Source organism: Papaver somniferum, chromosome 4 (genome assembly GCF_003573695.1).
Source record: "Papaver somniferum cultivar HN1 chromosome 4, ASM357369v1, whole genome shotgun sequence".
Taxonomy (NCBI): domain Eukaryota; kingdom Viridiplantae; phylum Streptophyta; class Magnoliopsida; order Ranunculales; family Papaveraceae; genus Papaver; species Papaver somniferum.
In genome coordinates this window covers 70,159,188-70,173,140 of record NC_039361.1, presented here as the reverse complement: position 1 = coordinate 70,173,140, position 13,953 = coordinate 70,159,188, and the positions used below count along the sequence as shown (strand labels likewise).

At 32.3% G+C, this 13,953-nt stretch overlaps 2 protein-coding genes across 3 annotated transcripts; both read left to right on the top strand.

Annotated features, from left to right (window-relative positions):
- The first annotated feature begins 3,323 nt into the window (after window positions 1–3,323).
- LOC113272665 lies at window positions 3,324–7,868 on the top strand. The gene is made up of 8 exons (XM_026522472.1): window positions 3,324–3,357; window positions 4,968–5,141; window positions 5,528–5,590; window positions 5,768–5,899; window positions 6,346–6,378; window positions 6,899–6,970; window positions 7,087–7,187; window positions 7,287–7,868. The coding sequence occupies exons 1-8, from the start codon at window positions 3,324–3,326 to the stop codon at window positions 7,866–7,868; spliced, it is 1,191 nt and encodes a 396-aa protein (XP_026378257.1).
- Window positions 7,869–8,318: 450 nt separating this feature from the next.
- On the top strand, window positions 8,319–10,264 carry LOC113273972. Of its 2 annotated transcripts, none has more exons than XM_026523530.1 (3): window positions 8,319–8,495; window positions 8,939–9,165; window positions 9,325–10,264. In XM_026523530.1, the coding sequence occupies exons 1-3, from the start codon at window positions 8,491–8,493 to the stop codon at window positions 9,327–9,329; spliced, it is 237 nt and encodes a 78-aa protein (XP_026379315.1). In that variant the 5' UTR covers window positions 8,319–8,490; the 3' UTR covers window positions 9,330–10,264. The 2 variants fall into 2 exon arrangements, with proteins under 2 accessions (XP_026379315.1, XP_026379314.1); XM_026523529.1 differs by having other exon boundaries at window positions 8,901–9,165.
- The last annotated feature ends 3,689 nt before the right edge of the window (window positions 10,265–13,953 follow it).

Here is a 13,953-nt window from a genome sequence, read left to right as displayed (position 1 = left end):
GGTCACACCAATTACTAGGATCGGTCACACCAATTAAAAATATTGATCATACCATCCCAGGTGATTACTTAGGATCGGTTACACTAATTAATCAAAACTAGTCATACCAAATCATAAGTCAGGCATTGTGATTAGTTGTACCAAGATAGATAACAAAGTTACGATCGGTTCTACCATCTCACACATATTGGTAATCCAAAGTTTTGCAATGAATAGGCATACCAAAAAGCCTAGAGATTTTCCTTTCGATTCATAAAACAAGTTCTGAATATACTTCCTTTAAAAAAATGTAAAACATTGTTTCCAAGGACGAAATTTTCACCTTTACCCATACACATAATCATAACAACATTCATAAGATTATGTCGATGTCATATCTACGAAATTCAAAAGTTAAGCGTTATACTTCGTAGTCTAATTCCCTAATATTATGATCATGTGATCATGTCTCACCACTAGAGTAATATATCCTTCACAGTTTTTTTTCTTCAATATAGCATGACTTGAAAGATAGTTAGGAATGAAACAGTTCAAGTCAATGTTACTAACCTCAAGAGGAAGGAAGATGTCGTCATTGTAGCTCGTTACTTCTTCTTGTTCTTCAGGTCTTCGAGTAATACTTGTATGTCTAAATATTCCTAGACTTTCTAGTCTAACTTAAATTAAGTTGTCTCTAGTACATAATCAAGTGACTCTTAGAAACTTGACATACCAACGCTTGGTGGGTTAAACCGCGATATGATCTAACAATCATCTCCTTTGTAAATTTAGTGACAAAACTCTTAATACATATGGATAAAAAAATTACAAGAATTCATTATACATACGCTTGATTCCAAGTTTCAACAACACAATATCATGCATATATTCAATCAACAAATGTCGTTGTTGACATCTGAATAACAAAGCTTATACTCCCCCTAAAGGTAAGATAGGTAGATATTCAATTCGAACATCTTTGTTATTCTACTTTTGTAGTACAAAATGACTACACAACAATATGATATGTTTCTCCACCTTAGTCAATGTTTTACTCTTTCGATAGATATAACGTTTAAGCACAATTGTCCTTTCCTTACTGATTGCAAATCACTTGTTTACTCTATATATTTCTCCCCCTTTTTGTCACAAAATGAAGGTTTGAGCAAATACAGGTCAAACCAAAAGGATCTTACAAATCCAAAAGACTTGTAAACAACCTATAAGAGTTAAGCATGAAGGTTTCACATACCACTTTTAGATAACCAATATTAAAATCGAACCTACAAGTAATTTAGTTTCAATATGTTATCAAGTAAAACTATTTCCCGAAGAAATTTTTCCTAATAGTTTAACAAATTGACTAATAAACTTAGTTCCCTTGTTATACGGATTGTACACATACAATCGCTTATTTCGATAAGACCGAAATAAAGATCAGAATTAACTTTATTTCTCTCATCATGTTCTAATTATTCAGAAAATAACTTAGACCTTTGTCTTTGGACAAGACAAACACTAGGTTAGTTAACTAGTTTTTCTTGTCAAGGAATTCGATTAGACTTGAATAACTGAATCCTTCAATTTGATAAGTCTAACTAAGATCAAAATTAGCTTAGTTTCTCTTATCCGGAATCGAATTGGACTAAACAAATGATCCTGTGTTTTGTTTAGCCATAAACAATACATACAAACCAAAATAAATTGACTTGCATAATTATTTCTTAACCGGAAGCAAGTGAAACAAACATAGATATTATAGCACCGCGATTGCACCGAAATTTTGTTAAGCAAAAACACTTGATACCCAACAATAAAGAAGATGCCAAACAATAAGCCAAATAAATTGACACAGTTTTTCTTAACCAGAAACAATTGAATCAGATACACACATATCCATACATATTATAATGGAATATATCAATTGTACCGAAATTTTGTTAAGAGAAAACAAAATATATGCAATATAAACAGGCTTTTCTTAAACAGAAAAACGATTAACTAACAAATTTGTTACCTCAGATTCTGCATCCTCTTCTCCACAGAAAGATATATCATTAAGCGCAAGTTCACATAAGAACTCTCCCCAGTTTGTTGTCATCCTCTCGCAAGAACAAAAGAACAACAACAAGAGCAACCTTTACCAGAGAAAGGTTGAAACGGTTTTTAACTAATGCGTGTCAATATCAAAAGTTGAAAACCCGAAACACATATGTTTATGCTAAACACAACTCATGTAAACACAAATTTATTCAACATATATATTGTGACTTTTCACATATGAGTTTCAATCGGAACACCTTATGATCCTTAGATAAAGCCTACCAACATGGGCAAGAACTTAATCCCGTTGAATCAAAAAACCACATAAACCATAAGGGTTCACACCATATGAGTTCGAATATTAAGGTTGTGAAAATTGAAGTCATACATCCCATAAACCAAAAACACATAGCAAAAATATAAACATTCAAGCACGGGCTATGTAATCAGAAACTATCACAAGAAAAAATATAAAATAATAATTTTTATTCATAAATAATGATAGTTATATTCAAAAATAGACCTTATACAATAATCGAAATAAATCAAAAACTGATATCTATTTTTCTTTGAAAATAAGAAGGTAGACTACTCCTTATTTATCATCTGCTCATCATATTCTTGTTCAGAGTCTTGGTCCACTTCGCCTTTTAAGACTCAACACTGATTTCTAAGATTCCTTGAAGAGTTTCAGGATCATTTCGAGCGGCAAAGGCTAACTGTTTCTGGATACAATTCAATTATCTTCCAAGACGTAAGATGTGGAACAAGAGATCTTCATTGTTGTAGGTTTGAGCAATTGAAACAATAATTCCTCTTTCTTTTCGGGTTTTGCACAATTGCTTGATAATTCCCTGAGAGACTGTTTTAGTCATTTTCTCATCTCCAAAACTATTCCCCATTGTGTTTTCACACACGCTGGTCATGAGACATCGATATCCAAGATTTCTCTGGGAAGATGTGGCATTGATGGATTCAAAAATCTTGTTCATTTGATTTGTAACCATTCCACATATATCAATTTGCTTATCACCTTCAAAAAGAAAGTATACATACTCAGCAAATTCCTTGTCCCATTGTGATGTATCTCTTGTGTAGGAAAAGAGAGTAGCTATTGCAAGTTTACCGAAAACCCTTAACTAGAAGAGTATTTCTTTGGTTAGCATTCTTCCACTCTTCCATTCAACCGATTTTCCAGTGATACGTATTAAAATGTTATCGTGGTAAATTTCAAAACCAGTAATCGTATGATTTCATTTCACATTGTACTTGATGACCTTCGATATCATCTTTCCGTCGACATGGTGAAAAGTGTATCCAACAAGAGTGCTAAAAGTAAGATTCTCATGATAAATATTATGAATATTAGCATAGAAGATTCTTACTATATCTGGTGATTATTTTTCAAACCTAAATAAATTTCCCCAGTTTCGGTCTTGAACAAACTTCACATATTTTCTTTCTGAAACATCTGAACCGAACCTCTTTTCAGCAGTGAAATTTACTCCTTTTAAAGCTTGATAACTCTCAAAACATGTATTATCAAAAAAGATTGTAAGTTCATGTTTGTCTGATCAAGTGGGGATATTTAATTTTCTCAATATCACTAGATGGAATAAATGGATTCAATTCCAATTTGTCGGTCTCAAGCGACTTTTCTCTTGATTTCCTTTTACCCATATTTTCAACACTCGAAGATGTATGGCATACCCTAGTTATGGTTCTGAAAATCTTTTCCCAAGATGTTTGTGAAATCAGCACAAAATATTCTTCTTTTAAGGGAGTGAAGATAACGATTTTCAGAAATCACTAGTTTTAGGAAATCCTTCCAAAATCGGAAATCTTGATTTGTTGGGAAACAAATCCGATTTCTCATCTAGATCTTTATTTTGGAAATCTGATTTTTCTTGGACCAGATCTATATTACGGATTAATCCACTTTTCCTGAATGTAAAATCAGGCGATGTATAAACCAAAATATGGCTGCATAATGTGTTATGCATTCTTTGTGGTGGTTTGTATAATGGCTATGCATTCAATTTTCGAAAATTGTGCATCACTTTTCTTGAAATGGAGGGAGTACATCGTTTTGCTAGTTGGAATAAAAAATAAGTTGATGCATAAACCAAAATATAGCTACATAAAGTACCATGTATCCTTTGTGGTGGTTTGCATAATGGATATACATTTAAGTTTCGAAAATTGTGCCTAAAATGATAAACACTTCCGAATTTTTCATAACAATTCTAAATTGGATATTGTTGTTTGTACTCATTGCGTAAATTTTTTTAAAACCATTCCAACGAGATAAAATTTGGTAAAATTCCAATGCGCGGATTTTTAGATATGTTATATTAGAGTTCGATTGCCAATTATACCCCTAAGAAATAGGATACATAAGGAGTTATAGTAATTAGACTAAAAGGGAGGGTCATTTAGGACATTTCATTGTTGATTGAAATTTGTTTGGATCACCAAATATAATCTTTTTGTTTCGAATGAATTATTCTTATGACCCCATATATTATGGGTCTTACTCTTATGATCTCAGGGTCATTTAAATAAATATGCAAATTGTTCTTAAGGCCCTACAATAATATTACAAATTAGATTACCAAAATAACCTTCAATAAAATATTAATTTCCGGGATATGAATCATTATATCCCCATTTCTTTCTCCGCTTGTTACATAACTGCAAACACTCTCAGAAAGAAAAAATTTTAAAACCAAATTCTACTCTCGATAAATTGTTAACTGAAATCCATCATCAAAATGATTTATCATCATAAAATGGGAAAGAGAAAACCTAGAAAAAATACGAATTTTGAATCTGATCCAGAAGAACACCAAACATTGAAGTAGTTACATAAAGGTATTTTAGTTGTTAAAACTTTTACTTGTTTATTTTACTTGATAATTAAAAGTTGAATTTTTATTCTGAAGGAGCATTAAAATCTGGAGGAAAACTTAACAAACGAAAAAGAAATCAAATTGTAGAAGAAAATGAATCAGATGAAGAACAAACTGATTTTTGTGACCTAGAAATTGAAGAAGAAAGTGAAAGTCAAACTGAATCAGATGAAGAAAGTGAAAGAGAAACTGAATCTTCTGAAAGAGGTATACGTTTTTGTTGATTTATATATTCAATGTTCTGTATAATTGTTTTTCTGTGAAATTTGTATCTTATTTTTGTATGATGTATTTCTGTGCGAAATTTGGATCTTCGGAATTGGTTTCATGTTTGATATGTTTACATTTTCGGTACGAAATTTTATCATCTTCGAAATTGGTTTCATGTTTGATACAAAATTTCTGTGAAGATATCAGTCACATACTTTGAACTGACAGAAATGAATGTTTTGAGTAATATCTCCACAAAACAAAGTGTGCTTATTATCTTCACAAATTAATTTTTGGATAATTGTACTTGTTATTCAATTGATAGGCTTTTATGCAGATACATATGTTATTATTCTTACTAAAATATGTATTTGTTCATGTAGAAATCATCAATAACAAGAAATATGGTAAAATTAAGAAGACAATTAATGTTTCTGATGAAGAAGGTAATAAATCTATGTTTTCCAATGATGTAATGTCTCAAGTTTTACTAGTATTCATGTTGATTTTATTTATATTTCTGTTGTTTAACAGTATGTGTGTAATATCTCCACAAAACAAAGTGTGGTTATTATCTTCACAAATTAATTTTTAGATAATTGTGCTTGTTATTTAATTGATAGGATTTTATGCAGATACATATGTTATTCAAATACAATTATTGTTACTAAAATCTGTATTTATTTACGTAGAAAACATCAATAAGAAGAAATATGGTAAACGTAAGAAGAAAATTAATGTTTCTGATGAAGAAGGTAATAAATCTATGTTTTCCAATGATGTAATGTCTCAAGTTTTACTAGTATTCACGTTGATTTATTTATATTTCTGAAGTTTAATAGTATGTGTGTAATATCTCCACGTACAAAAATCGTAACAGAATCAACTTTTTAGTTAATAAAAACTTGTTGTTCAATTTATGAGAAGCTGTATTTGTTTTTTCATTAAGAAATGAATGTTTATATATGGATATTATCTGGTAATAGTATTTGTGTAGCACCGCAAAAAAGAGGAATGCTGTGGAGATATTATAGACATACCTGGAAATGACAGACATGGCTGTTTTGAGTAATATATCCAGAAAACAAAGTGTGATTATTATCTTCACAAATTAGTTTTTTGGTAATCTAACTTGTTATGCAGATATATATGTTATTCAAATTTAATTTATTATTATTAAAATCTGTTTTTGTTTATGTAGAAGTAAGCTCAAAAAGTAAGAAGTCTAAGAAAGGTACTTATGCTTTGTCTCGACTCTCTGACTATTTATTTTTACAAAGTTTTTTTACTAGTATTCATGTTGATATATATATATATATATATATATATTTCTGTAGATTAACAATATGTGATTAATATCTCCACATACAATTTTTTTGACAAAATCAACTTTATAGTTAATAATTTATGAGAAGTTGTTTTGAGTAATATTTTAAAAATCCGCAAACAGCTATCTCCAAAGGAAGTATTATAGATGGGGTCATAATGAGAGGAATGTTGTGGAGATATTACACACATACTTGCAAAATGACAGAAATGGCTGTTTTGAGTAACCACAAAACAAAGTGTGATTATTATCTTGACACTTTAATTTTTGGTAGTCTAACTTGTATATGCATATATATATATATATATATATATATATATATATATATATATATATATATATATATATGTTATTCAAATTTAATTATTCTTACTAAAATCATTGTGTGATTATTGTCATGCTAAAAAGTTATATTTTGTTTATGTAGAATCAAATAAAGCAAGAAAACAGAAGACATATAAGAAAGGTTCTGGAAAACAAAGAAAAAAAGTTAATTTGGGTGTGGACCATCTAAGAAAGGTATTAAAAAATAATCTATTTTCAGCTGTTTGTTACTTCAATTGTATGGTGAATCTGTTTCAAATAAATAAAAATGTTTCAAATTTGTTTTTGTAGTATCTGGAGATAGGCCATATATAACAGCTTTTAACGGTTTGGCTTCTCTAGTTACTGCAATGAAGAAACGAAAAGTGAAATTGACTGCTGAACAAATTAATGTGATTAAATAATCTCCATTTGGGTACTTGTTCTTACTGTTCTGGGAAAGAAACTATAAGGCATCTCATTGGGACAAATTAAATGATGCTTGCAGTCAGTTGTTGATGTGTTTTAAAGAAGCAAAAAATGATGAAATAAAGTTTGAATTTGTCAGGGATGGTGTAAAATATGTTCTAACGTCCACACCGGAAGAGTTCAGTGTTATAACTAGGATGTCATTCTTTGAAGACAGGCAACGTGAAACAAAGGAGGCAATGTATGCTGGTGACTTTAAAGAGAGTGAGTTTTACATTAGGAATTTTGGTGATCGGAAATCTGCAACAAAGAAAGAGATACAAAAGACAATATTTCGATTGTTAAGATTTCAGGAAGATAAGGAAATTGATGATGATTTAGAGGAAACTGACGAAGAGGAGGAAATGGAACAGTCTCCTAATTTGTCAGAAGATGATGAATTAGAGGAAATGGAACACTCTCTTAGTTTATCAGAAGATGATGAAGATGAGGAAATGGAAAAATCTATAACAAGGAGGAAAAATGAAGATTTGGCGATGCTTATAGGACTGTTCATGTGCAATACTCTCTTCTTTACAACTAAAGATGTTGGTGCAATAAAGGAGAAGTATCTGGGTTTAGTGGAAAATTTTGAAAATGCAAGACCTTGTCATTGGCGCATCTGATCCATACACACTTGGTCAAACGAATAAATAAAAATTTCAAGAAATCACAAAATATTACTGGATGTGTTGTTTATCTGCTGGTGAGTTATAACAAAACTTTGTATGTTTATCTTGATCAAGTCCAAGATCATTAGAGTAAGAAAGAGTGAGGTGAGGGTCAAACACTGAATTCCCATGTAATTCTATCGACAACGTCAATAAATAAAGCAATTTTTTATAACTTAATAACTTTTCTGAGTAATTTTTTTTTCCGTTTCAAGGCTATTAGTTTATTGAAGTTTTACTAATGGATGAGAAATAGGGAAGTGTAGAATGTGAAATCAGAGAAGTTAGAACAAAAAAAACAAAGTTCAGTAACAGGCCGGGTTTGGACCGGTCTGCTCTACCCGTTTTCTTTGTCTAAGATGAGTATCACTTTGAGAGCCAGCCGCAGAAAGAGGACCTTAGGGTTTGGGGATCATTTAGTTGTTTTGCTGGTAAGAATCTATCTCTCAATCTCCGTAGGCTGTTTTTGTTTGGTTTTGTCTTAGAATGACTGACTTTTCTGATAAAATTGGGTTTCTTATGATTTGGGGGTGCATGAGGAGATTTGTAAACGTGAAACACCTGCCGCTGCGTAACGATGAGGTATTCAATTTGAATTCATAATATCTATCGTTGTATGTATGATCCAGTTAAAAAGGACCGGACCCTACTTTGTTTTTAAATCAGACTTTGGGTTAATTACACACTTATAAGCCATGTTCTTGAACAAGGATCAAAGCTAAATAATATTCAGTATTTTCTACTCTGTCTCTGTATTAGGCTACAGATTTTATTTTATTTTTCCTTCTTTTTTTTAATGCTGTTTTTTTTTACATATATGAGTTAGATCCTGCAGTAGGCTCATGTAGTTTCTTTCTCTTTTCTCTTTTTTTTTTTTTTTTTTTGCACATATAAGCATGTATCATGGACCTTTTATATGATTTAAACCCGTATAACTATGAAGACTCATATGGCAGTCTTCATGATTTTGTGGTTTCTGTGAAACAGTTGCTCATAGTGACTTGTCTATTCTCTGAAATCTTCAGCGATGGTGTTTGCGAATTGCACTATGGAAACAAAAGGTTTGTAAATGATGTGCAATTTGGAAAAAGAGGGTCTGTAAAGGATGTGCAATTCAGTACTATTGATTGGAGAATGCTTAATCCTCATGCATCTTCTCATGATGCTGGTGTTCCCACCAACAGCGATAGAAAAGAGCAAAGAAGGAAAAGTAGGTATGACCGATTCAACACCAACAGAAGAGAACAAAGAAGTGAGTAATAATAACCACTCAATTGGATTTTTTCAAAATTTTTTTGATGCATTTATAAACAAACAAGTGAGGAGCTCGTGTATGAAACCATTGCAGCCCCAAACATATTTCTTTCCAGCATATTTTTAGATGATGTAATGACAATAAAGATGTTTGCAGGATGAGGCTCGCAGCGTCAGTCATTTCTGTCTTCTGACAAATGGCGACGTTGGCTATGGAGTGATGAGGAATGGGTTGGTAAAGAGTTAGAGCGGCGACGACGTTGGACTTGGATTAATGTGTATGCTTATTTTGGAAATGAAGAAGGCTATGGAGGATATGGAGGATATGGAGTTGTTTTACGCAATACACTCGCAAAGCCATTAGTTGCTTCTGCCAAGTTCTCAAAAAATGGAATATCTTTTTTTCATCAAGCAGTCATGGGAATAAAGGCTGGTGTCAAACTTGCTGAGAGACGTAAACTATCTGATTTCCATGTCCAGTGTAATTCTTCTACACTTCCAGCTCTCTTTCGTGCCACACGTCGCTGCTCTAATAAAGAATGCTTTAAGACGCGTGACCCCCTCAGTATTTGCAGAGCGTGTGAGGCTTATTTTTCTCGTTTCGCAAGTCTCGATATGCTGGTGATTTCCCTTGGAATGGAGCTTAGAGGCAACGAAAAAATAGTAGGATTTGGAAGTTCAAGGGGTGGGAATACGGCTGCGCGTTATATGGCAAAAAGCTCCATTTATAAAAGACGTGAAGTGGAGATCGAAGCAGTTGATTTTCCGGAGGAGTTGAGAGAGATTATTTGGAAAGATGCTTGTTTTATTCCAGACTTCTACAGGGATATGATGGGATCAGCGGGCCAAGAGGACTCTACCATGTAGTTCTGTTACTCTTTTTTTTTTTTTTTGATGCAAAAAGGAAATTATTAATAGAATTAAGAGGGTACATTGTTGTCCATATCAATCCACTCTTTTACATCAAGAGGAAAAGCAGATTGATATGTAAAAATCGACTTAGATATTCTAGCTTTCTTTGCTAGCTTATCTACAACACCATTTGCATCCCTTTTGACAGAAATACACTTCCAAACCTTTAAATTTCCTAGCAAAAATTTAATGTCTAGGATAAAATGCTTATTCATCCAATGAACATATGAAATTTGCTCATTTATTGACTTAACTACTACCTCACTATCACTCTCAAAAACTACTTTATTATAGCTTCCATTGACTGCAAAGTTAACATCTGCCAGCGTAGCTCTGCATTCTAGCTCCTCCACTTCTATTACTTTCTTCATTCCTCCATCAAAGTACTTCCCTTGGACTCCAATGTAGGTACCTGCAAAATCTCTAGCAATTAGTCCAATTCCACCTTGAGAATTAAGCTGCATAAATGAAGCATCTAAATTGATTTTTAAAAATCCAACATCAGGGGGCTTCCATCTTTGAACCTGTAAGTGAACATTGTTACTATTTGAATTATGAGTATTCAAAACAGTAAGATTATTAATTCCTGCAACTGAAATATCCCTGTTAGGATTTTTATTCTGTAAATTTTTTTAGTGCAACTATCTTTCCAAATAGTCCATGCAGTAACCATAAGAGTTTTTTTTATATCATTCCTAATAATACCAGAGCCAAAAACTAACTGAGCACCAACAGAGAACCAAGAGATAACCCAATTCCTAAATGAGCCATGCTGTGCTAGAACCGTACTCACATTTATATTAACTGCTAACCAAACAGATCTTGCATATGGACAGTCTAAAAAAAGATGATCACAAGATTCAGCCACATGGTTACATAAGCTACAATGAGTCTCAATGTCATTCTTATATCTAGCAAGCTTGTCTCTAGTTGGAATAATATTCCTTATACATTTCCAAGCAAACAATTTTACTTTATGAGGAAGTTGTACCTTCCAGAGAGATTTCCAAACCTGAACTGGGACATTAATGGAACCTGCGGTAAGGTTAGTTCCTCTAATCAACACATTGTAGACACTTTTAACAGTGAATTGACCCTTTCTGTCAGGTAACCAAATTAGATTATCCTTACCAGTAGTAGGCACAAACATATCAATAACTTTTTCACCACAATCCTTTTCAAACAAATAATAGATTAAATGAACATTCCAGGATCTAGTATTTTCTATAAAAAGATCAGAAACATATGTGTAAGAAACAGTGTTCACTGGACCTTCAGCAGGAATAGGAGGATGATCAAGACCAATAACCCAGCAATCAAGCCAAATTTTGGTTTTTGCACCACACCCAATAGCCCAAAAACTGTTCTTTTTAATGATATCAATACACTTACAAATCCAAGAGCAATTTTCATTGATCTTAGCCAAATGAAGTATGTTGCAATCTTTAAAATATTTAGCACTTAAAATTTGCACTCACAAATCCTCATGATCTGTGACAATTTTCCAAACTAATTTGCAAATGAGAGCAGTATTAAAAATTTCAAGATCTCTAAAACCTAAGACTCCTAAATCTTTAGCTTGGTTAATACTATCCCAAGCTACAAATTTGATACCTTTACTTGTCTTATGACCCCACCAAAAATTTAGCTATAGTGAATCCAGTTTACTAAGCAAAGTTGTAGGAATTTTAAAGCAAGCCATTTGATAAGTTGGAAGAGAATTCAAAACAGATTTAATCAAAGTAGACCTACCAGATTGATTTAAGGTGATACTCACATAATTTTGAAGTCTAGCCTTAAAAGATTGCACAATGGGATCAAAAGATTTCAACTTAGAGTGTCATAGAAGTAAAAGAGCACCTGAATATTTCTCAGAATCAGTAACAACAGACATTTGAAGAGCTCCAGCAAGAAATTCACAGTAATCAGGGATTAGATTATGACTGAAATAAACACAAGACTTATCAAAGTTTAGCATTTGACCAGATAAATCACCAAAATTCTGTAAAATCTTCAAAAATTCATTAACATGATGCATATCAGCTTGACAAAAATGAGAATGTCATATGCAAAAAGCAAATGAGAGATAGTTGGAGCTTTCCTAGAGACTTTAACACCACCTATAGTTTTATTAGTCTCAGATATCGAAAGGGACCTAGAAAGGTATTCCATGGCCAAAATAAAGATATAAGGAGATAAAGGATCTCCTTGTCTTATACCCCTAGTAGGCTCAAATTGATTGCAAGGAGAACCATTCAATAAAACACTAATACTGGTAGTAGTAACACATTGCATGATAAGATTACAAAAATCAGTATTGAAACCAAATTTCAGTAAAACACCATTTAGAAATTTCCATTCAAGTCTGTCAAAAGCTTTTGACAGATCAAGTTTAAGGGCCATGGTACTAGAATATCCTTCCTTATGTTTCATAGAATGAATCATTTTACGAGCAATAATGATATTGTCATGAATAGCTCTTCCTGGGAAAAAAGTAGCTTGGTAAGGAGAAATCAGTTTTTTCAAGTAAGGCTTGATTCTATTAGCCAAAATCTTAGATATAATCTTATAAGAAACATTGCACAAACCTATAGGTCTAAAATCAGAAGACAATTTAGGACTTTTACACTTAGGAACAAGGGAAATGTAAGTCTTATTAAGACTTCTAGGCATGTGACCACATTGAAAAAACCTTTTAACAACTTCAATAATATCCTTACCAACAAACTGCCACTGAGATTGGCAAAAACCTGCTTGAAACCCATCTGGTCTAGGGAAGCTCCATGCAGGCATGCTCTTAACAACATTCTCAATATCAGAGTCAGTAGGAGTAATGTTCAGAATAGCATTATCAGACTCAGTAATGATTTTGGGAATCACATAAAAAACATCATTAGTGAAAACAGGATTGGAAGTACTAGCAACTTTACTAAAATGAGTAGTAAGCAAATTACTAATATCAGTTCTATCCCTTAATCAATTACCTTCAGAATCACAAAGAACATTAATAGTATTTGAATGCATTCTTTTATTGACCATAGTATGGAAATATCTAATGTTATTATCCAGTTTTATCCCTAGATTTTTCTCTATAGAATTCAGACTGAATTTTATACCATTTTTCAAGCTCATTAGTAATGAACTTAATTCTATCATGCCGTGTGTCAGAAAAAGCTTCACTTTGAGCAGTTTCCAGACTATCTTGAAGGATTCTAATATTTTTGTGGATATCTCCAAATTCCATCTTGTTTCATTGAGATAAAGCTATTCCAGCACTATGTTGCTTTTGTTTGAGTTAATGAGCAGGACTACCCTGAAATTCTACATTCCAAGAATTATCAAGTTGTTCTTTGAAACCATTATGTCCTAACCAAGTTCTAAAAAACTTAAATGGTCTCCAAAGATGCTTAGGAATAGGATCAGTTATAAGTAAAACAGGACAGTGATCAGAAGCAATGAAATTCAAATGAAGTAATTTAGCAAAAGGAAAATTAAGACCCCAATCATTGCTAACAACTGTGTTTTATGTTTGTGAGTATTGTTTGCATGTTAACGGAGAAGGAGACCTGTATTTTACCGACTATCTTTTCTTCCGGGATTTTTATGATTAAATTTTAAGTAATTATGAGTTCGGACATGGTGATTACATGTATATTTAAATCGTTGTTCTTTGATATCTCTAGTTGCCTATATGTAATTGCATTTCTATGGGTATGATATCTTTGGGGCATATACCGAATAATGCCAAAATAGGGTCTCTAAATAAAAACACCAATTTCCAAATAAAAAACACCGAATAAAGCCTTCCAGAAAGAACGCGTGATTGGGGGATACTAAAACTAATTGGGGGATATAAATTAATTCCCCCAACCAA